Source organism: Bombyx mandarina, chromosome 28, assembly GCF_030267445.1.
Source record: "Bombyx mandarina strain Sakado chromosome 28, ASM3026744v2".
NCBI lineage: Eukaryota > Metazoa > Arthropoda > Insecta > Lepidoptera > Bombycidae > Bombyx > Bombyx mandarina.
In genome coordinates this window covers 7,173,346-7,197,596 of record NC_143233.1, presented here as the reverse complement: position 1 = coordinate 7,197,596, position 24,251 = coordinate 7,173,346, and the positions used below count along the sequence as shown (strand labels likewise).

Genomic DNA, 24,251 nt, shown 5'->3' with positions numbered 1-24,251 from the left:
CTATGGTCGACTGGAAGAGAATGCCCATGGAATTAAGTCCGCCTGTGTACAAGTTTTGTTTTGTGCATAAAGTATAAATAAAAATAAAAAATAAATAAACAACAAGTTAGGGAATTAATTTTTTCTCGTTTTTTTATTCTATTTATCTTATTTAAAAAATAAAACAATTAGTTTAATTACATATTTCTTTTAAAATTTTGTAATTTGAAAACACCAGTTAGCTTTATCCTATACATAAAAAAAAGTTAAAGTTTATAATAAATAAATTTATAAAAAAGATGATCCTTCACTGTAGTGAATGTATAGTATAAAACGTGTAGTGTGTGTACAAGTAGTGAATGTATAGAATGTATAGTAAAATATATATATGTGAACTATGTATAGTATAAAACAAAGTCGATTTCTCTGCCTCTATATCCCTATATATGCTTAAATCTTTAAAACTACGCAACGGATTTTGATGCGGTTTTTTTAATAGATAGAGTGATTGAAGAGGAAGGTTTATATTATGTATAATAACATCCATTAAATAGTGGAGAAATCAATAATATATTACAGCTTCCGAAGCGAAGCGAGGGCGGGTCACTAGAAATTTAATAAATTCAAGTTTGGAAAAAAAAAGATATTAAATTTTAGTTCGATTAGCTAGACCAGCGCATTTTTAGTTTGTTTGTTAGAGAGAGAGAACTTTGAAAAGAAATACTAGGTAACGAAATTATAATCCCTCACCTCGATGTGTTGGCGTGTGTGAAACTCTTCTACTAGGAGGTCCTTCCCCGGCTCGGGTGGAAGCTGTGACCCAGCACTCATATGAGGATCCGGTCCTGAGTTCTCGCACCTCCTTTGTGGTCTTGGAGCTTTCAACGACGTGCGTCTGAGGTGGACCATTGCTGAGGTGCGGATTGTGAAATTGTCAATTGTATATGGCGCTTTAAAGTGGAATCGAATATAGTTCTGTTCTTAGATATCCGGAACTAATGCCAAACTGTCTAAAATCTAGATCTAGTCTTTACTAGTGGTAGGACCTCTTGTGAGTCCGCACGGGTAGGTACTACCACCCTGCTTATTTCTGCCGTGAAGCAGTAATGCGTTTCGGTTTGAAGGATGTGGCAGCCGTTGTAACTATACTTGAGACCTCAGAATTTATATATTTTATTTTATTTTTATTGCCTTTGTAGGCAGACGAGCATACGGCTCACTTGATGGTGAGTGGTTACCGTCGCCCATGGACTTCAGTAATGCCAGGGGCAGAGCCAAGCCACTGCCTACCGAAAGCCGAAGAACATTTAGCTTAGATATCTTGTACTCTCCCCAAGCCTCTTTGAAGAAGGACATGTCATAGCGCTCGGGAAACACCGTGGAGGGGAGCTCATTCCATAGCCGGATGGTACGTGGCAAAAAAGATCTCTGGAAACGCACTGTGGATGACCGCAGTGGCTCCAGGTAGTATGGATGAACTCTACTCCGGTGGCGGGCGGTGCGATGGTAAAAACGAGACGTTGGTATCATCTCGAACAATTCCTCAGAGCACTCCCCTCATGGAATATGCGGTACAAAATATAGAGGGAACCGAAGTCCCTCCGCAGACCCAAAGGCTCCAAATGGGATTATCGACAATCCGAACGGCTCTCTTCTGTATGGAGTCAAATGGAAGAAGCTGGTATTTGGGAGCCCCGGCCCAGAGATGGGAGCAGTACTCCACGCGAGGCCGGACTTGGGCTTTATAAAGCAAAAGTCTTTGTCCAGGCGTAAAGTACCGCTTCGCTCTGTTGAGGACTCCCAGCATTTTGGACGCCAACTTGGCTTTGCCTTCCAAATGACTCCGAAATTGGACATCGCTCGAAATGTCGACCCTAAGTATCCCGATACTCTCGGAAGGTTGCAGGGATACTCCTTGGAATTGCGGCGCCATGACAAAGGGGTCCTTCTTCGCATTGAACGCGCAAATCTTAAGGTGGGTGGCGCATTTACGCTGTAGATGTCTATGGGCTCTAGTAACCACTTAATACGAGGTGGGCTGTGAGCTCGTCCGCTCATCTAAGCAATAAAAAAATAAATAGACGCCCTACCACCATCTGAAAAGTAATAAGTACAGAAGAACACTGTTAACTACCTTGTTGTTGGTTTGATGTATGCTGTGAAGTGGAGAATCTCACCGTTGGGCTGGTCTGGTCTTTTCCAGCTGATAAGGAGTGACGTGGCCGATGTCACCAGCACTTTAATGTCAGGCGGAGGACCCGGAACTGGAAGGTGTGTAGTGATAAGGTAAATGGTAGTTTTGTGATTTTTTTTAGTTTTGTAAGGGCAAGTTCTTTTTTTAATACGCTTTTATTAGCTTGAGACGTATGTATCTTAGTATCTAACGGAATCTTTGAACATCATTTTGACCCCCTTCAAAACGTCGGATTAACTCGAAAGTTGGTATACTTATTAAGGACCGATGACAATATAATATTTAAAAAAAAATGAAAAAATTGAAATTCAACTAAAAATGTAAAATAAATAATAGTTTAAAATAACAAAAAAAAACACTTTTATAGAAAAGGTAACTAAAAAATAGAAAATAAATTTAATAAATTTGAATCAAAAATAGTGTAAGAAAAAGTGATTTTATTGTAAAAAAAGCGTGGGTTTGCATGGTATCAGTAGTTATAAATATTTTATGAACAGATGTAGAAGGGTTATTTTGATAATATCCTGAAAAGTACCCCATGCTTTTTTACAATAAAATCATTTTTTCTTACACTATTTTTAATTCAAATTTATTAAAATTTCTGTATTTCTGTCGTCGAGAGACTTTTACAATATACTAAAATGTCTCCTAACTCACCATCCTCAAGTGTGGCACATACAATCGGGTATGAATATGGACCAGCACCATAGTTGGAAAAGCCGGCCACTTTGATGGTGTAATTCGTGTACTTCAGCAGCGATTGAAGATAAATCTCGGTGTGGAGCGAAGTTACATTGTTCCAAGGTCCTTCTAAAAAATATTTCTTAATGTTTATTTCTGTAAGGATTGGCAGTAGATGAAATATATTGTTACGCCGGTAAGAGTAACGCCATCTATCGCCGAATAGTCGAACGAATATCGAAGGAACTAGAAGCGCCTAGAACGCGCGAAAAATACAACGCCATCTATTGACAGATTGTGGAAACGACTACTAGATATGTATGGAATATTCTAGGGATGAGGTATCGGCTATAAAAGCGTTGTAGAGATGGCACGCAGTGAGTCAGTAATCGGAACTACTCGAAGCGGAGCAAGCGAATTGTGTGTTTAAGTGTTGAGTACAGTTTTTAGTTGTACTTTAGTGAAATTTTATTTATCCCGAACCCCAGCGCGTAACAATATATTTTTTTTAATTCTAATATCAGGTAATATGAGTATGTAGCAGTATGTGGAGTATACAAATGTAAGCGTTTGAAGTCGTCGTGGCCTAAAGGATAAGACGTCCGGTGCATTCGTGTTGAAGCGATGCACCGGTGTTCGAATCCCGCAGGCGGGTACCAATTTTTCTAATGAAATATGTACTCAACAAATGTTCACGATTGACTTCCACGGTGAAGGAATAACATCGTGTAATAAAAATCAAACCCGCAAAATTATAATTTGCGTAATTACTGGTGGTAGGACCTCTTGTGAGTCCGCGCGGATAGGTACCACCGCCCTGCTTATTTCTGCCGTGAAGCAGTAATGCGTTTCGGTTTGAAGGGTGGGGTAGCCGTTGTAACTATACTGAGATTTTAGAACTTGTATCTCAAGGTGGGTGGCGCGTCTACGTTGTAGATGTCTATGGGCTCCAGTAACCACTTAACATCAGGTGGGCTGTGAGCTCGTCCACCCATCTACGCAATAAAAAAAAAAAAAAAGCGTTCCAACAAAACTTAAAATAGTAACAGTATTTTAAAATTTTCTTAAGCATTATTGCAATTCATTGGATTTTCCTGATGATAAAGCGTGCAGGTCCGCGTGGATAGGAATTACCAGTATCGCCATCGCAATTCAAATGTTGAGCCTTTTTTATTGCCATCGTAGGCCAGACGAGCATACGGCCCATCTCATAGTAAGTAATTATCGTCGCTTATAGACGTTAGCAATGGCAGGGCTATAGCCAAATCGGTGCCTACCAATGAGTACTCTCCACAAGCCTCATTTGAAAAAAGGACATGGCATGGCGATTGGGAAACATCTTGGAGGGGAGTTCATTCTATTTAGTCCCATATGTTTCAAGAGGAGATATTTATGTTGTGATGACTGTGGATCTCCAGCTAATGCTATATCTATGGCCACACTTGCACAAGTTTATGGTTTTCATTATGTCTGTTACTCGTGTAGTTCGAAGAAAATACTAAATCTATTTTAATACGTGAAGCAAAAACTTTGTATCCCTTTTTACGAAAATTGCGCGGACCGAGGAGTATGAAACTTCACACACATAGAGAATATAGAAAAGGAGTGCAGAATACTAATATTTTTTTAAATTGTGTGTTAATAATACATTAAATCGATAAATAACACATTACACACACTACCATGTATTTGATACACACACACATATAATAATATATACTCTTTATTTACTGTCAAACTTTTGTTAATGCTTAAAGTCTGTGGTCAAATTGAGAATAGGTTAATATTGTTTATCTTTAATATTATTTATCTTAGTGTAGTCTTGGTAAAATGTGTGATTATAGAATTATAATAGTCTTTGACAATAGAATCATAATAATTTACAAATTTATAATTTCAATTAATTATAGTCGAATTTCGACTACAGCTGGACCACTAGTCATATTAAATCACTCACAGTGCGCTGCGGTTCGGTCATTGTTAATTGCTTACTAACCTTCAGTTGCATATAACAAAGTGTACCCCACGAGAGAGCTGCCGTGTCCCGGTGACGTCAGAGGCTGCCAGCCGATACGTAGCGAGGTGGGAGAGACCGCCGTGCACTCCACCGAAGACGGGGCCTGCTCCGGTGCTAGAATAAAACAGATGATAGCTAAATAAAGTGTAAGTTTTTTTACTGGTGGTAGGACCTCATGTGAGTCCGCACGGGTAGGTACCACCACCCCGCCTATTTTTGCCGTGAAGCATTAATGCGTTTCGGCTTGAAGGTTGGGGTAGCCGTTGTAACTATACTGAGACTTTAGAACTTATATCTCAAGGTGGGTGGTGTATTTGCGTTGTAAATGTCTATGGGCTCCAGTAACCACTTAACGCCAGGTGGGCTGTGAGCTCGTCCACCCATTTAAGCAATAAATAAAAAAAAACTTTTAACGGAGAAGTTGACAAGTGCGCGTTTGGGATGCTATGAACATGCTATGAGACGAAATAATAAGGTTGTTAAGAGAGTTATCACTATGAATGTGGAAGTCTTAGAGAAAAAGTTAGGCCTAAGAAAAAATGCGTGAAAGACGATATGTGTAAGAGAGGAGAGAGCGGAGAGATAGTATGTGATAGAGGAGTATGGAAAGCAAAACCTGTTGCACCGACCCTAAGTGACTGGGAGAAGGGCAGAAGAATTATGATGATTACATACCTCCTTCTCTCGTGTCTCGGAAGACTGGTAACGAGAAAGGTCCGGAACCCGCACTAGTGAAGGCTGATATCGATACAGCATATCTGTAAATAAAAGAGACTGTTATTTTTGTTGCACTACACGTTCTAGTAGGTTTGCTAGATACAAAGATTGGTCAAAGCGTAAAATCTACAATTGAAAGACTAGTTTTTTATTTTTTTTTATTGCCTAGTTTTGTGGACGAGCTCACAGCCCATCTGGTGTTAAGTGGTTACTGGAACCCATAGACATCTACAATGTAAATGCGCCACACACCTTGAGATATAAGTTCTAAGGTCTCAGTATAGTTACAACGGCTGCCTCACCCTTCAAACCGAAACGCATTACTGCTTCACGGCAGAAATAGGCGGGGTGGTGGTACCTACCCGTGCAGACTCACAAGAGGTCCTACCACCAGTGCAAGAGGTCCTACCACCAGTACAAGAGGTCCTACCACCAGTTTAATGGCGATTAAATAAATTAGCGTTCGTTAATTGATCGTAATGCGATTTAAATTATTAATACCTGAAGATTAATAAAAAAGTAATTTGGTTTTAGAAGGCTATGTGTTGACATTTTTAACAAGATCCCAGAAAATGTTCAAATACTACACGTTTGTAGATTTAAGTAGACTCCCACGGAATATTTGTGCTAATAATAATAATAATCATTTATTTCAGACCATATTTTAGTCCATATATAAAAATAGAATTTTGAATTTGAATTTGTATATATTTATCCCGTCACATGTAGGCGATTTCATGTTAATGTTAATAGCGATGCTGATGTCACCCATGATTCGATAATAAGAGTCAGCTACCACTGGACGGACGCAGTACAGAGTATACTTAAAATTAGTAATGGATAGCAAACGCAAATTATATTTTACTAGTGCTGTTTATAGGCAGACGAGCATACGGCCCACCTGATGGTGAGTGGTCACCGTCGCCCATGGACGTCAGCAATGCCAGGAGCAAAGCCAAGCCGCTGCTTGGTTAAAATAAAAAAGCATTTAGCCGGCTCGGAAACTAGTCTCATAAGCTTTGTTTATTATATTGTAGTTATGCCACACCTAGTATTTTTGAGGAGTCCACTGACGACGGTTTCTTGTTTGCCGGAAAGCTGTGAGACCTTTAATGTCCTTGAATCGGCTTCCTCTGGAAACCAAAGATTAATGCAATTTCGTTAGGTCATCAACATAATTGTAAATAGACATGCTTTAACAAAAACCGACTTCAAATAGAAAAAAGGGTGCGTGTACTTATGTCCGCGCGTAAGAAGTTATACTTTTTTTTTTTTTTTTAATATTAAATAATTAATAATAAATATTTAATGTTAATAATTTAATAATATTTAGTATGAATTATATTAAATAATAATTTTGTCATTTATATTACTAAAAAATGAATGCTAATAACACTTTTTTTTAAGAGTGTACATGCGCGAAAGTTCACCTGCGGCTATATTCAGACTCGCCAAGTTACGTCGGTCGTATTGTAATGAGCGATTTAGTGGGCAACTTCATTTCAGTTCATTTTGTGTTAAAGTGCGCGCGCATCGTAAAATTTCACTCTCATCAATTTTCCATAACGCGCTTAAATAAGTATAACTTCAAAAAAGATATTCCAAAACAAATTAATATACACTACTAAAATTATAATCATCGAAATCGGTTGGCGTGATATTGAATTATTGAGTTATTCATCTATTTGTCGCGCACGTACTTAATGCAAATTTAATGGCTATCTCATGGATACCATTATCAGAACTGGACTAAATTGGACTACACGGGAAGCGTCAGCTTTCTAATAAAAAAAGATTCATTAAAATCGATTCACCCAGTCAAAAGTTATGAGGTAACAAACATAAAAAAAACATACAGTCGAATTGAGAGCCTCCTCCTTTTTTAAAGTCGGTTAAAAATGACTTGTTAGTAATAGTTAGTATGAAGCTAGAATAGAATAAATGTCATTACCAGCGCCACTAATCTGCGCAACCGCCTTCAGATGGTAGCCGAGAAGAATACCGTTATGGGTCTCTTTAAGAGGAGGTAGCCACGAGATATACAGTTCTCCGGGATTCTCGGTTTGTTCCACTTGAACGTTTACCGGTGGTGAAGTAGGAGCTGGAAATACAAGAGGGTTTTAGTGCATACCAAATCCAGGTAGTGAAGCTAGTTTTTTTGCTGATTTCAATAGCCCATTTCGGCAGTAAGAAACCTCTTAGACTCTCAAAATTTTAACTGAAAGTGCACATTTTGGAATTGATATTACAGTCATGAAACCTTTTTTTTTTCGGGCTGGGCACCGAACCTTCTAGGATGTTCCCGCGCCTAGGGGGCGCGCGGGGTACATGGGACTGGTCCGCGACTGCGAGACCGCGGGCCCAAGGACGTTTTACCTATGTTGGTTGTTGTTGGATGCTTATGTTAACCCTATCCACTAAACGACTCCCCTGCACTCATCGCTCAAGCGTCTGATCCCCTCCGAGGTCAGAACCCGGATGAGGTAAGGGGGTTACCGCGGTCAACACTACAACCAGACGGCGCAGCTCACCCCAAGGATGCCCGGTACGGCAGCCCGTCAGGGCGCCCAGACGGTGCCATTGGTATCCCGGAATACCCCGCTGGACCAGAACCAGCCTGCCGGGTCGGGACGCGATACACCGCCAACCGGTTGCTCTTTTTATCTAGAAGACATTTCTCCACTGCAGTGCGCTAGAGCGCTGATAGCGTGCCGCGCGACCTCGACTCCCTCAGGTCGCCCCTTGACCTTCACCGGGGGGACAGTCATTAAACCTAAGACACCCTTTTTTTGAGTAGACTTACTAGCATTCCATTTTACGTGGTTTTTAAAAAAAAATAGTCCTATAAAGCTCTTCAATATAATAGAGACGATAAAATTATATTGAACTATATGGTCTTTGCGTAGATCTTGTTCCAAATTAAGCCTTTTAGTGTTGATGAGGAGGCAAACGAGTAAAGACCATCGTCTAGTAATCCTCTCTGGGTAAAGGGTGTTTCAGAATGTTTTTCGTTTTTGAATTGACTACTCGATACTGCCATATGATCCGGACTTTTTTGGTTACCCAAATGCAAAACCAGTATGGCTATAATCGCAACACCTTTTCCCAGCAAGATGGAGCCACTTCTCATGTTACAAACGACTCATTAGCTGCTCTTCAAGATTTATTCCCTGGAAGAGTGATAATTCGCCGAGGGGACATCAACTAGCCATTGAGGAGCCCTGAATTAACGCCTGCTGACTTTTCTTATGTGGCTACCTAAAAAGTAAAGCTTACAATCCATTGTCACTCAACCTGAATGTTTTGAAGCAAAGAATCACAGAAGAAATCAACTCTTATTCCAAGAACGATGCTCCAGTGAGTGCTTGAAAATTTTAGCTCCAGGTTAAATGAGTGTGAACAAGTGAATGGTGCGCATTTGCAAACGGTTGTTTTTTTATAACGAGTTTTAATAAATATTGTTTTTTATTTAACAGCTAAAAACGAAAAACATTCTGAGAGACACCCGTTATATACCCCATAGTGATCTTTTTAAACATGTACCTTCTTCGTGGGTGGTGAAGTGCAGTGGCGCAGTGTATTGGCTGATGCCGACTTGGTTCGTTGAAGCAACCCTCACTGCATATGACGTTGCCGGCCGAAGATTCTGTAGTTCTAGAGATTGTCGGATGTCGAGGTCTTTGCTGGAAGTTGTACTCAATCTGCTCAATAATAGCCTAGCATAGTGCTTGGCTTACAAGGAGACGCGTGTTGTAATCTTAATATATATAAATCACGTGTGACGTTGTTTGTCCGCGATGGACTCCTAAACTACTTAACCGATTTTAAATTAAATTTGCACGCAGTGTGCAGTTTGATCCAACTTGAAAGATAGGATAGCTTACATCTTAATTTATGGCCGCAATATTATTTTATTGCAAATTATTTGTCTATTATTTGACATTTATAATTATCTGTTAACTCCAAACGATTTTAACAGATGGCGGTATCTGTTGACTGGACTGAGTAAGTAACCAATAGATGGCGCTGCTATGTTAGACTACAAATGTGTCATATAAGCTACAATTTAATAGCATAGCCACACGTGTTGTTGAGGCTAAAGTATAAGTTAAATTTATTTCGTAGTAAACCCAATACAGTGAAATCCAATTGTTCTACTTTGTTAATTTTTGGTATTAGCATAGCCGGCCACGTGTTATTTAGAAACAAAAACTTTAGCCACAGCAACGTGTGGCCGGGTCTGCTAGTTATTATATATAAGTCACGTGTCACGACGTCTGTCCGCGATATACTCTGAAACTAACTATCCAATTTTAATGGGTTTTTTATTCAAAATATGTATTTTGTTCCAACTCGAGAGATAGGAGTGTTTTTATTTCAATTTACAAACATAATATTTTTTATTGCAAGTTACTTGTTTAATTTATGGTAAGGGTCATATATTATAATAGAAATAGAAATAGAAGAAGAAGAAAAGAAGAAAAAATATATTAAAGCATACCGAGTGTGATTAATGGTGATTGCTCGATCCCAGTCGTGGTCGTAATTCAGAGCGCAATATTGGACGAGGTAATTCGCGACCGAGGACCTTGCAGAGTCCCGCCACGACAAGAGTGCGGCTCGAGGGCGTACTGATTCTACGCGAACTTCTGCAGGTGGACTTGGTGGCTCTTGAAAGAAAGGTCATGATGCTGAGTCAGTCAGCATCTGATGTTTATATCATATAATTTTACGACAGGCAGTGGCTTGGCTCTGCCTCTAGCGTTGCTAAAGTCGATGGGCGACGGTAATAATTCACCATCAGATGAGTCGTATGCTCATCTGCCTATAAAGGCAAAAAATATAGTGATCCAGGCACTACTTTTTTATTATTAACTAAGATTAGGTACGCGATTGCATGCAGCAGAGATGCCAATGTTGCGATGGATGTGTGGAGTAACGAGAATGAATAGAATACGGAATGAATATATTAGAAGGAAGTCTGAATGCGGCACCTGTGACAGAGAATCTGAGAAGTGCGCGTTTGGGATGGTATGGACATGTGATGAGACGAAATGAAAATGAGGTTGGTAAGAGAATGTTAACTATGAATGTGGAAGGACATAGAGGAAGAGGTAGACCTAAGAAGAAATGGATGGATTGCGTGAAAGACGATATGGGTAAGACGGGAGTGAGCGAAGAAACGGTATATGATAGAAGAGTATGGAAGGAGAAAACATGTTGCGTTGACCCCAGGTGACTGGGAGAAGGGCAGAATAATGATGATGATGATGATTAGGTACGCCAAAGGTTAAGTGGTAGTATTATAATATGTTATAAAACAACGGAGTCTCTTTCTGATAGGGCCCTAACACTGCTGTTTAAGAGGAGGAATATGGTTAAGTTTTGACAAGTAAATCACGTGGTCGTTGATGATGACATGTAGATAACAGAGAAGAATGGAGTTCTTTCATTAATGCCCGGATAGATTTATTAAGATCCTTAGATATAAAAAATTTCAGCATATAGTTATATAGTATAGCAAACAAACTCACCCAATATGGTCAGGTGTATGTTAAAAATCGCAGAACCGTAGGGATTATTCGCTCGACATTGGTAAAGGCCAGCGTCAGTTGTCTCTGAGTACTGAATATTGATGGTACTTTCCAATCCTTGGTTTGTCTTCGAGTCCAAATGCTGTAGTCTGAAACAAAAGACAACAGGTATTAAACATTTCATATGATCCTCCTCCTTGCGTGGGTTTCCTCATTACTGAGGGTCGTGGTCATGGCCTTGAAACAGTTTGTTTTTTATAATGCACCGCCATCTGTTCCTATCTGCAGCAGAGTGCAGAGCATCGTGCACTGTGGTATCAAGGGCTGCACGAATCTGATCCGTCCAATGGGTCGGGTTCCTGCCTCTTGGTGGCTTGCCCTCGACTTTTCCAGTGACCACCAATTTCTTCAAGTTGTCACTGTCTTTCCTTGCAATGTGGCCAAAGTATTCAAGAATCCTTCGCAGGCAAATGGTGGAGAGTCTTGTCCAGATCTTCATATGATCCACAGTGTATCTAATACCAAAAAATACATGCATATTCTCCGTCAACCGATTTTTGTAGTAATCAAAAAAAAAGCAGAAAATGTAATATTATTTATTTTATATTACGTTCAGCCCTTTAATACGCACTGTTGGGCATAGGCCTCCCATTTTTATGCCACTATGTTCGATCACCCGCCATTCTGATCCACATCCAGCCTGACCTCTTGACTATGTTATTAGGTTATCGATCCATCGTGCCACAGTTCTTCTAGTCTAGGACATAACCTTAGCCACCATTCCGTCACTGTCTTACTCCATTCGTTACAATTTCGCCCTGCTAAGTGTACAGCCCAATTCCATTTCAGATCCGCTATTCTCTTACCAGATTCTGTAGCTTTTGTTTGGTGTCTAATCTGGGTATCGCTCGCTGTGCAACGAGCATAATCGAATTTATATCTTGACGCGTTAGTAATTAAGGTCCAATCTCGATTACTCTCGGTTAACACTATTACCATTTATAAGGAACTCTATTTTAACCCCTGCCCCACCCCGCCTATTTCTGCCCGTGAAGCAGTAATGCGTTTCGGTTTGATGCAGCCGTTGTAATTATACCGAGACCTTAGAACTTATATCTCAAAGTGGGTGGCGCATTGACGTTACAGATGTCTATGGGCTCCAGTAACCACTTAACACCAGGTGGGGTGTGAGCTCGTACAGCCATCTAAGCAACAAAAAAATATATATTATGTAACCACATAAATGATAATTTGAATATTGAAATATAAAAACCATAAAAACTGGTGTAGCAATAGCTTTAAATGTTGTTTCTTTTTAAAGAGCAACTTAGTTTGTGCTATAGTTTTACTAGGCTAAACTTTATTTTGATGTGAATAAAATAATGCATTATATATATGTATTTATAGCATTCAAATAAGAAATATTAAGACCTAATCATAGTGAGGAAATCTTATCGTCTCTCTCTTGCAACTTTATATTTCAATAGCATCATTTTTTGTATTCTCACATCGGTGAATAATTTGACTTAAGTACATACATAAAAAAAACTTCGGATTCAACTCGTTGAGACACTGATTCTCTCGAAACTGAATTATGCGGACGTGGTATACGGACCAAGATTACTTAATTCAACTGGGCGCATATTACAGAGAGTACAGAATGCATGCATGAGATTTTGCTTTAGCATCCCACCACGATCCCATGTTACGCCGATAATTAATCGAAGCAAAATGTTGAATTTAAAGTTGAGAAGGAAGTTGCATTTTGCTTGTTTATTATTTGGAGTCGTAAAATTGCAAACGCCGAATTATTGATATCTTAAGTTGACTTATTTAGGAGATGGCGGTAGGCAATCGCGACAACGCTCCCAAGTGTTCGCGACTCCTCGACACTGCTCTGCTGCTTTTAGAGGCAGCTTCCGCTACTTGGCCTCTAAATGCTGGAACAATATTCCTCCACCTATCCGGCACCAGAGAACGCTAAGATCCTTTAAAACAAATTTAAAAGTATATCTTTTGAATATATAAGAAAAATTCGAAAATATCAAATATAATTACTCCGTACTATAATTAATTGTGCTTTGCAACTGCAATTTTTATTTAATTAATTTAATAATGTCATTTTGTTGTCCTTTTCATAACAGTTTTTTTTATTTTTTATTATTCATGTTCTTTTTATTTTTTAATATATTTCACAATGTTGTGTATTAGTCGGTCTGATGCTGGTGTGCGCGTCACTCCGCAGGTGCCGGCGGAAGATCAGCGCCGCAGTACCGATTGTTTCGTTACTGTTAGGCATTGCTGAGCCGGTAACCGTTTCCAAGCCTCGTTATTTTTGTTATCGTTTTTTTATTTATTTTTTGTACTTAATTTGTGTTTGGAATAAATGTTTATTATTATTATTATTATTATTATACATACCTCTGATTCTGAAGATTAATGATCTTCCCATCCTTAGTCCACGAGATGCGGATGGGGTCGTCGCCGAGAGCTCTGCACTGCAGCGAGACTGCATGTCCGAGCTGTGACGTCACGTTTGAGGATGACGAGTCGAAATGGACCGGCTCTGGGAAACACAATAGCCTTTCTGATCACACGGATAGAAAATGTGAAAGAACGCTAAATTATTCATCATCATAGTCTTTTGGCAGAGCAGTCGTGGTAATGTGGAATCTTTGTTTATTGTTGGAGAATTGTAAGCATAATTTCATCTTATCTGTAACTAGCGACCCGTCCTTGCTTCGCTTCGAAAACTGTAATTTATTATTGATTTCTCCACTATTTAATGGATGTTACTATACATATAAACCTTCCTCTTCAATCACTCTATCTATTAAAAATAACCGCATCAAAATCCGTTGCGTAGTTTTAAAGATTTAAGCATACATAGGGACAGACAGATATAGGGACAGAGAAAGCGACTTTGCTTTATACTATGTAGTGATGTCAAGAATGGTTCACAATTTGCTCACACGTGACGCCACCGTCTTTGTTTTATCTAAGTTCTTTTTCTTCTTTGCATTAAACTGTTACATATTTTATTTCGGAGTATTATTTCAACATAGCTTTGACAGCTGTTCTCCATAGTTCGTGAACTGAAGTTTGGCGCACGCAGTCGTTAAGTCGGGTTTTGGTAAGGTCTTTCACTTGATCAGTCCAGCGCATAGGGTTTCGTCCACGAGATCTTTTACGTTTATATTATTACAGAAAATGTTATGGCTTAGTGCGACACTTTGTACTTTTCACGGGGATAAAAATTAAACCCGCAAAATTATAATTTGCGTAATTACTGATGGTAAGACCTCTTGTGAGTTCGCTATTTCTGCCGAAAAGCAGTAAAGTGTTTCGGTTTGAAGGGTGGGGCAGCCGTTGTAACTATACTGAGACCTTATAACTTATATCTCAAGGTGGGTGGCGCATTTACGTTGTAGATGTCTATGGGCTCCAGTAACCATTTAACACCAGGTCGGCTGTGAGATCGTCCACCGATCTAAGCAATAAAAAAAGGTACTTACTGTTCACGCTCATCCAGATGGTTTTGCTTAGAGGCTGGCCGACGCCATTTTCAACATTGCACGAGTACAAACCCTCGTCCGTGACTGACACGTCCTCAATAACGAGCGTGCCATTCGGAAGGCTGAGTATTCCACCGCCAGCTAGCTCCAAAACTGGTTGCCACGTTCCCAACAGTGCTGGAATAGAAAGAAGAATTGGCTACCCAAAAACCACTGACAAACATTGTTAAAGAGCGTCAGAAAGAAAACAAAGTAGGCAGCGGCTTGGCTCTGCCCCTGGCATTGCTGAAGACCATGGGCGACGGTAACCACTCCCCATCAGGCGGGCCGTATGCTCGTCTGCCTACAAGGGCAATAAAAAAAAACGGCAAAGTCACTTATCGACATTATGTAAGTGTTTACAGTTTCAGAATTAACTATGGCTAAAACTGTTTTATAAATAAGTTTGGTTATCATAATTATGTATATAAGAGAAATTAAATGGATTATGTGATAGTCCCGACATCGGTTAGCTGTGAAAAAAAAAAGTGTGTGTGTGTGCAAGTCACGCACAGTAGAAGTGAAGCTTATAAAAAATAAGAATAATCGCAAGGGTCAACCACCAACCACTCCGTAGTGCAATGGAGCAGCCTCACCGTTAGGGAACCGCTTGCATGATGCACGGTATCTCTACGCCAGGTAAGTCTGATTTAGCAAGAGAAATACGTGAACGTCTATCAACTGTGTAACATCTCGTCAGCGCAATTCAGAAATTGTTGAATTTACGTGCAGCGACATCTGTTGATAACGCACTAAATATAAATAATGGTAAATCATCTTTTATAGTATGAGGTGGCGCCCTCTGTGAATTGATATTTTAACTTCACGTTTCATTTTTTCGTTTCATCGAGTTTGAAATCACATTACAGCGATTCTAAAGAAGCTTAACTTAAAAAAAAATGTTTTTAAACTCCTACCGTCCTTTTTCATCCAATGCACTTGTGGTTGAGGATATCCGCTAGCACTACACGAGACTGCTCCCTTCCTGCCGAGAAGTAATGATGTATTTGATGGCTCTTCCAACCATTTCGGAGCAACTGAAAGGTTGTAAAATAATTCTTTATTGGTTAGGTTAGGTTCGTTAAATCAAGCTCCAAACATTATTTAGCTAAATATTGGTCACAAGTGCCAAAGCCGTGTTCATTAGCTATGTCTATATCACAGTTGATTTTTTTTAATTGTTTAGTTGGGTGGACGAGCTCACAGCCCACCTGGTGCTAAGTGGTTACTGGAGCCCATAGACATCTACAACGTAAATGCGCCACCCACCTTGAGATATAAGTTCTAAAATAAGGTCTCACTTTTAAAAGTACAAGGACTGCCCCACCCTTCAAACCGAAACGCAAAAATGTATCATTACATAATGGTTTTTATTACCTTTGATGTAAAGCTCAGTGGATCGATTAACTTTTGCGACGTGGTTCGAAGCGACGCAAGTGTAAGTTCCGCAATGCTCTAAAGAAACTTTCTTGATTACCAGGGCGCTGAAAAGCTCCGAGTTTCTTTCTGCCACCTACAAATTAGTTAGTGCTATTAATTTTAATTAAGGTCCTCTCTCTTCTGAACATTCGCACTATCAAAGATTTGCAAATAAAAAAGATCTGTGGTGTCGTGGGACACCGGATAGGAACGAAATTCCTTATTATAAAAATATTAATTTTAAGTTCTATTCGAGGTACAAAGAAAATAAAACTGGAGGTTTCGCAACAACCCACGGTCATTCAGTTACGTGCGAACTTATTGTGGTACACTTCATTCACGGTTGTTTGCATAAGAGTTAGTGTATTGCGCAAACGAACGCTCTGAGATCGCGGTCAATGAATGATAAAAAAATATGTAATTTTTTGTACGTTATTACAAAGTTAAGTCGTACACTGTGTGCATTACTAAAAAAATCTTACGTTACGGACGTTTTTGACCAGACAGGGGTACCCTCCGCATCGTCCCGTAAGAAACTTCGTTCCAAAAAGATTCAAGGTACATAAAATATTTGAAAACATTAATTTATTGAAAATGGATAGAATTATTTGAATAAAAAAATGTATATTAGAAATGTCTTAAAATTGATTAGTACGCTTTGAAAAATATATGACAAACAATAGAACGGAAAGAGTTTCGCCCGCAGTTAATGGCTGTATATCGTTCATAACGTCTATTTCTAACCTTCAAACTACTAGGTATTCTTTTCCCGTCTTTCAACCACTCGAAATGTATCGGCAAATCTCCAGTCCTGACGTTGCAGTAAATGTTTGCTATTTGTCCCTCCTGCAGGTTGCTTCCCAAAAGCAGCTCATCTAAGACTGGCGCTTCGATTACTTGGATCTCGAAAGCCCTTCTGGCCATTTCACCCGACGGACTTGTCACGATGCAAGTGTATACAGCACCGCTTTGTTCTTTGTCGACTTCCGAGATGGTGAGCACTCCGTGAATGTTGACGGTAGGTGCGTTTCTCCTGATTTTGCGGCGTTGGGCTATTGACCTTTTGTATCTGCTTTGGAAGAGGCCGTTGCTGCTGACGATTTGGCCTTGATGTTCCCAATCTATTTTACTGTAACGAAATCCTTTGTTTTATTACAACAATAATACATTAAGGTTTATGTTACTAGATATATATCTTATGTATTTTAGACCTAGGCTACACACTTTCATTAGACAGATGATCACTTTTAGATAGTTTTAAATGATCTTGTGCAAATTAAATATGGATTACTATTTACTGGATTACTATTTCTTTGAAAGCGTCAATTGCCTTCTCGTCTTAAGCCTGCAATATGGTGATTATATTCCTCCATCGAACTCTGTCACCTATCTGATGGACGTTTGTATTAAGTAGCATATTTAAAGATTCCGATAAATTAGCTTAATTTATTACTTTGGCTTCATATTTATTATTTCGAGTTAAGTAAAATTACATTAAATGCAGAGTAAGCTATTCCAGCTTACCTTATTGGATATCCGTAGTATGGACATCTTAAATTTACTGATTCTCCGCTCTGCACTTTGATTGGTGGCAGGGATCTGATATATGGTGGGCCTGGATAGCACACAAATAAAAGTAGTTACGATTTCAAGTTTAGAGGTGAAGTAGAGAAGAACACCACAATCGAATAAAATAATTTGACTAATTGATAACAAGTACCATATTTAGTAATTGTAATTAAAAAAAAAAAACCGAGCTTGTATCATTTATAAATATAACTAGCTGATCCGGCAAACTTCGTAGTGCCTCAGTCAATAAATAAAAGACCTAAACTTTTGTATAAAATAAACATCAAAGGAAAAACAAAATTGTTATTTTTATTTAATTCAGAGCATTTTCATATTTATCTACCCTTTAAGCCTTCTCTGGACATCCATAAATAATTCAAGACCAAAAATTAGCCAAATCGGTCCAGTCGTTCTCGAGTTTTAGTGAGACTAACGAACAGCAATTCATTTTTATATATATAGATAATATATAATATAATATTGAAAGTCATGAAACGAAGTAATGTACAGAACAGTGCAAATTTACATAAAACCACTTAGTTACCATAAATATCCAGTCTGTTTTCATGACTAGCACTATATTCTCCTTCCTTAGCGGTACACGTGTAAAGTCCTCCATCTTCGACTCTGACTCTTGTTATATTTAGTTGGGCGATCACCGAATTGTCTGTTGTCATTACTTGTCCTAAAGCATATCTGGAATAGGAGAAGCTACAGATTTGATATGTGTAAAAAATAAATTCTCTGTAATCTATATATTAATACGTGAAGCAAAAACTTTGTATCCCTTTTTACGAAAACTACGCGGACGGAGGGGTATAAAATTTTCCACACTTATAGAGAATATAGAGAACAAGTGCACAATGCTAATATTTTTTTTAAATAATGCATAAAAGATACATTAAATTATTAAAGAAAACATTACACACACTACATACCATGTGTTTGACGCACACACGTATGCATACTATTTTTTTTTGCAAACTTTTGTTCTTGACGTCTGTGGTAAAATTGAGAATAGATTAAATATTGTTTGTCTTTATTAATATTATTTTATAGTGTAGCCTTGGCGAAATATGTGATTATAGTATGTGTACAAACTTACAATTCCAATCAATTATAGTCGAATTTCGACTACTGCGGGACCTCTAGTCTATATTAATTGGTCTTTTTTTTTTATAATTAGTGAATATGGGGAGGTATAAATTCAGTCTACCTAATGTTGAAAAGTTGCAATTCTCACAGAAACTGAACCTTGAGTAATATATTTAGGCTTTAGTTGCTAGGAGTAAAATGGTGTTTTCAAACCATTTGGACACCATTAGGAATAGAAACAGAAGACTTAGTTAAGAAAAATAGGAAATAATAAATAAATATTTACTAACAATCACACCACGTTAACTGGTCCCGTGATAAGTTCGTAAAGAACTTGTGTTACAGGTACCAGATAACGGAAATAAATGTAAGATTTTTATTATACACATACATATATTTAAGATACATCCATAACCCTGGAAAAGACATTTATATTTATCATACAAATACCTTCCCTTGGCGGGATTCGAACCCGCGACCCCCTTGTGTAGTGACCATGTCACTTACTACTACACCAGACGGCCGTAATAATACTGGTAGTGCGAACTGATTAGTCATACCTTTCCCAAAAGATATATTCATAGAAGATTATTTAGTTTAAATATACGTACTATACTTGAAAGAGAATCTTAGCATACATCAAAAGTATCAATCTGGTTATAGCCAATTATAGCTAAACTTTTTTAAAAATTGTCTTCCTTAAGTTAAACAAAATTTACAGAAAATTGGTTAAGGCACAGTTTCTAATATTAGTCTTATAGAAATGCAAGCTTGGCTCGAATTCGTCTTAAAACCATGTTTTTATATGGGCTCTAATTCTTACTCGACACTAATGTGTGTGTGTATCGCATATATAATGATGTTTTACTTATCCTAAATACGGTTGTATCACACCAAACATTGTTTTCTCCACTGGAACTATTATAGTTCCATATAAAGCTTTGAATTTAAAAGGTTCTATTTGAGAAGTCAAAGTTTGGTCTAAAATTTTGCGATTAATATATGCTTTGAAGACGCAATTATTCAAAGGGATTGTATAACGGTTTTCACATTTAATTAGTTTCCGAATTTTCAACCTGTTGTAAGTGCTATGATCACAGGTAGACTCTACTAGAGACCATAGCTTTTTATTTTTTGGAGCCCATAGACATCTACGATGTAAATGCGCCACCCACCTTGAAATATGAGTTCTAAGGTCTCAAGTATAGTTACAGCGGCTGCCCCACCCTTCAAACCGAAACGCATTACTGCTTCACGGTAGAAATAGGCAGGGCGGTGGTACCTACCCGCGCGGACTCACAAGAGGTCCTACCACTGGTAAAAATGACATGATTGTTATATATAACAGTGTGCTTAGTGTCATGGATGACCTTATGCCCTTAATCCCTTTCGACTGACTGGATGGTGCAGTCAGAGCCACTGACTGTTGCACCGAGGGTTGCAGGTTCGATTCCCACATCGGGATAACATTCGTGTGATCAACAGGTTTGTTTTGTCATTCTCTGTGTGTTTATTATCTATCTATGTATTTATGTGGGAAACGGAAAAAAAAAAAACGTTTTCGAGTGAAAGGGATGAATGTATGAGGAAGAAAGGGACGGAAGAGAAATGGTCAAGATGGCGATCGGGCATAGTAAGAGGGTGAACGACTGCGAATGATTACGACGTGTTATCTAATAAATGTTGTTACTTTTCCAAAAAACTGATATTTACTTTGAGTAAATCCCACATTTGTATATTTAAACGCATATAATTATAATGCATATAATTATATAAAAAAATAAAAAAATATATGACAGTCTCTAGTTCTCATAACACAGGGAATCCTAATTTGGGGCCGGACGACTGTGCTTAATAATAAGCTTAATAACAATAATAATTTATTTACTCTTGTATCTATGTAAATGCTATGCAAGTGTTTGAGTTTAAACTTATTTAGATAACTATTGAGGTCTGACCTAGGATCTGTATTGCTTGACACTACAATGCCGTCTCTTTCCCAAATGAACTGCGGGGGCTTATCGCCAGTGGCTGCGCACTGCATGCTGATCTGAAATAAATGCTCAACTATTTATTCAGCTTTATTAAGTTAAGGAGAAGTTGTAATTAGTGTTTTCGACTTCTGAGTAGGAAGTAACCGTCTTCTTGTTTTAAAATAAAAATATAGAGCATAGGTATATGAGTATACGACAGGCAGCAGGTTGGCTCTATCCCTGGCATTGCTGACGTCCACGGGCGATGGTAACCACTCACCATCAGATGGGCCGTACGCTCGTCTGCCTACAAGCGCAATAAAAAACTTTTTTTTATTGCTTAGTTGAATGAAAATGCGCCACCCACCTTGAGATATAAGTTCTAAGGTCTCAAGTATAGTTACAACGGCTACCCCACCCTTCAAACGGAAACGCATTACTGCTTCACGGCAGAAATAGGCAGGGTGGTGGTACTTACCCGTGCGGACTCACAAGAGGTCCTACCACCAGTAATTGTGCAAATTATAATTTTGCGGGTTGGATTTTTATTACACGATGTTATTCCTTCACCGTAGAAATCAACCGTGAACATTTGTTGAGTACGTATTTCATTAGAAAAATTGGTACCCGCCTGAGATTCGAACACCGGTGCATCGCTCAACACGAATGCACCGGACGTCTTATCCTTTAGGCCACGACGACTTCAATCTTCAAAATCTTCATCACCATACTTACATCACCGCCGGGTGTGATGGTTCGCTCCGTGAAATGCTGCGTGATGATGACCCGGTTGCCTGACATTCTTTTTCTTCTGTCCAAGCCTGTAAAAGTTTGCATTTGTATTCGATGAGCAGAAAAGGCAAACTCTAGTCATTTTCCACTAAATCCTATTTGCACTAGAGAGGGTCCACTTAAACGATTTGTACCTTAAGCGTGTGACGTAATGCTCAATTTTGAATACGGGCGCCGTAAGCGATCAGTTAAGCCAGCTGGTGACGTCACTAATGGGTAATTCAAGTCTGCACGTGTCGATAGAGGATTTGGTCACGTAACCAAACCTATAGTTTAGCTTAAATTTAGAATTTATACATTTATTTCAGACGTAAAAGAATACAGATCTAAGCTTCGAAGAATGCTTAAGCACTTAACTTAAGTCAAGTCATATTTAGTTTTTCCTAAGAGAACTGAAATTTGTAGACACATCGTTTTATATAATACTAGCTGACCCGGCAGACTTCGTAGTGCCTCAATCGATAAATAAAAGACCTAAGCTTTTGTATAAAATAAACTTAAAACAAACAAAAGGAATCCGTCCGACGGGGTACACATCCAAGGGAAAACAAAATTCGTATTTTTATTTCATTCCGAGCATTTTCATATTTATCTATCTTTTAAACCTTTTCTGGACTACCAAAAATGATTCAAGTTCGAAATTAGCCAAATCTGTCCAGCCGTTCTCGAGTTTTAGAGAGACAAAATAACAGCAATTCATATATATAGATCACAAACTAGGTCCGCGGCTTCGTTCGCAACAAAATTAAATTTTATTTTAAAACACAAAAGCCACAAGACGATAAAGAAAGCTCTAGAGCTACGTAAAATAATTTTCGATGAACATAACATAATATTCATTACCTTCTATGAAGATGGGTAGGTAGGTATATATAGTTTTTATAAGAATTCAACCTACGCTTGGAAAGATAAAAACTGCTGCCACCAGTGCCACTTATCTAGTGGTAACGTAACTAAGTTTATCGGAGTGGTCATGTTGCCTTTTGCCCTTGACCTTCATATGAGTAAAAACTTTCATATTAATCGGGCTAATGTTTTTCGAGTGAATTCGGAAATTGTAAATATTTACCCATTATAATTTTATATAACTAGTCAGGTCATAAGTATTGTCACACAGTAAAAACTTTTCTTTTAGAATGCTGGCCACAAAAAAGTTTATTGAATTCGAATTTCGAATTGTTCATGAAAATAAAAATGTATACATTTAGAATTTTACTCATTTTTAAATATGGAGTGGACGCTTAAAGAAGACCGTGTTGCAGTTATTGCGTTGCATCTTTGCGGTTACGCGCCAATTCAAATTTTTAACATACTGAAAAATTTGAATATAGCCAAAAGATTCGTTTATCGTACCATCAAACAATACAATGAAGACTCTAGTGTACATGACAGGTCAAGAAGTGGTCGCCCTCGGTCTGTTAGGACTCCAGCAGTGATAAAAGCTGTGAAGGCGCGAATTCAAAGAAATCCCAAACGTAAGCAGAAACTGTTGGCCCTTCAGATGGGGTTAAGCAGAACCACGATGAAAAGGGTGTTAAATGAAGACTTAGGGCTTCGGGCATATCGAAGAAAAACAGGACATCGTTTGAATGCTCGTCTAATGGACCTGAGACTGAAGAGATGCCGTGCTTTGTTGAAGCGGTACGCGGGAAAAAAATATCGGGAAATTCTTTTTTCGGATGAAAAAATTTTTACCGTAGAAGAGAGCTACAACAAACAAAATGATAAGGTGTACGCACACAGTAGTGAAGAAGCCAGCAACCGTATTCCGCGTGTCCAACGAGGTCATTTTCCATCCTCGCTCATGGTATGGTTGGGAGTTTCTTATTGGGGCTTAACAGAGGTACATTTTTGTGAGAAAGGTGTAAAAACGAATGCAGTTGTGTATCAAAATACAGTCCTGACGAACCTTGTGGAACCTGTTTCTCATATTATGTTCAATAACAGGCACTGGGTATTCCAACAAGATTCGGCGCCAGCTCATAGAGCGAAGAGCACACAAGACTGGCTGGCGGCGCGTGAAATCGACTTCATCCGGCACGAATACTGGCCCTCCTCCAGTCCAGATTTGAATCCGTTAGATTACAAGATATGGCAACACTTGGAGGAAAAGGCGTGCTCAAAGCCTCATCCCAATTTGGAGTCACTCAAGACATCCTTGATTAAGGCAGCCGCCGATATTGACATGGACCTCGTTCGTGCTGCGATAGATGACTGGCCGCGCAGATTGAAGGCCTGTATTCAAAATCACGGAGGTCGTTTTGAATAAACTTTAGTGTCATAAGAATCTATGTTTTGTTAAGTTCATTTTGGTATATGAATGGTTACATAATGAATAAACTTGTTTCAATTATTTTACATTAAACATGTGACAGAATTTATGACCTGACTAGGTATAAAAATAAAAAAGTTAATAATTATTTTTTTTAATTTGGGAGGTAATGAACAAGTGCAAACCAAAGTATATGTACAAAAGTGATTTATTTAAAACCCATTACCTACAAGGGTGTTAATATGTTAATTCATATATTGCAGGCACTAACAACCCGTTGCCTAGCAACCGCCACTGAGGGTGCGAGAGGCCATGAAATCTTAATTAGAGCACTCTAACGTAGCTCACGCCTTTGATATGATTACACTTGAGGACATCCACACGTTTAAAATGTAAATAAAAATCGGAAAATGATAATCTGGCTCACTGGATTAATGTATTTTAAGTTGATTACG

General features: G+C 38.6%; 1 protein-coding gene across 2 annotated transcripts in view; it reads right to left on the bottom strand.

The window, feature by feature from the left end:
* Positions 1-24,251, bottom strand: part of LOC114243389 (cell adhesion molecule Dscam2) — a 170,793-nt gene that overhangs the window by 9,362 nt on the left and 137,180 nt on the right. Inside the window, exons 9-27 of one of the 2 annotated variants that reach the window (XM_089738984.1) lie at positions 21,468-21,553; positions 20,718-20,809; positions 18,209-18,360; positions 17,620-17,710; positions 16,840-17,224; positions 16,054-16,189; positions 15,594-15,713; positions 14,638-14,814; positions 13,544-13,688; positions 11,123-11,271; positions 10,090-10,258; positions 9,132-9,271; positions 7,540-7,689; positions 6,637-6,721; positions 5,547-5,629; positions 4,851-4,985; positions 2,831-2,983; positions 2,114-2,243; positions 730-890 (exon numbers count right to left, since the gene is read on the bottom strand). In XM_089738984.1, coding sequence (XP_089595110.1) covers positions 730-890; positions 2,114-2,243; positions 2,831-2,983; positions 4,851-4,985; positions 5,547-5,629; positions 6,637-6,721; positions 7,540-7,689; positions 9,132-9,271; positions 10,090-10,258; positions 11,123-11,271; positions 13,544-13,688; positions 14,638-14,814; positions 15,594-15,713; positions 16,054-16,189; positions 16,840-17,224; positions 17,620-17,710; positions 18,209-18,360; positions 20,718-20,809; positions 21,468-21,553 — 2,739 coding nt within the window. Of the gene's footprint in view, positions 1-729; positions 891-2,113; positions 2,244-2,830; positions 2,984-4,850; positions 4,986-5,546; positions 5,630-6,636; positions 6,722-7,539; positions 7,690-9,131; positions 9,272-10,089; positions 10,259-11,122; positions 11,272-13,543; positions 13,689-14,637; positions 14,815-15,593; positions 15,714-16,053; positions 16,190-16,839; positions 17,225-17,619; positions 17,711-18,208; positions 18,361-20,717; positions 20,810-21,467; positions 21,860-24,251 lie in introns of those variants that run through there. The other variant, XM_089738983.1, reaches the window with a different exon arrangement.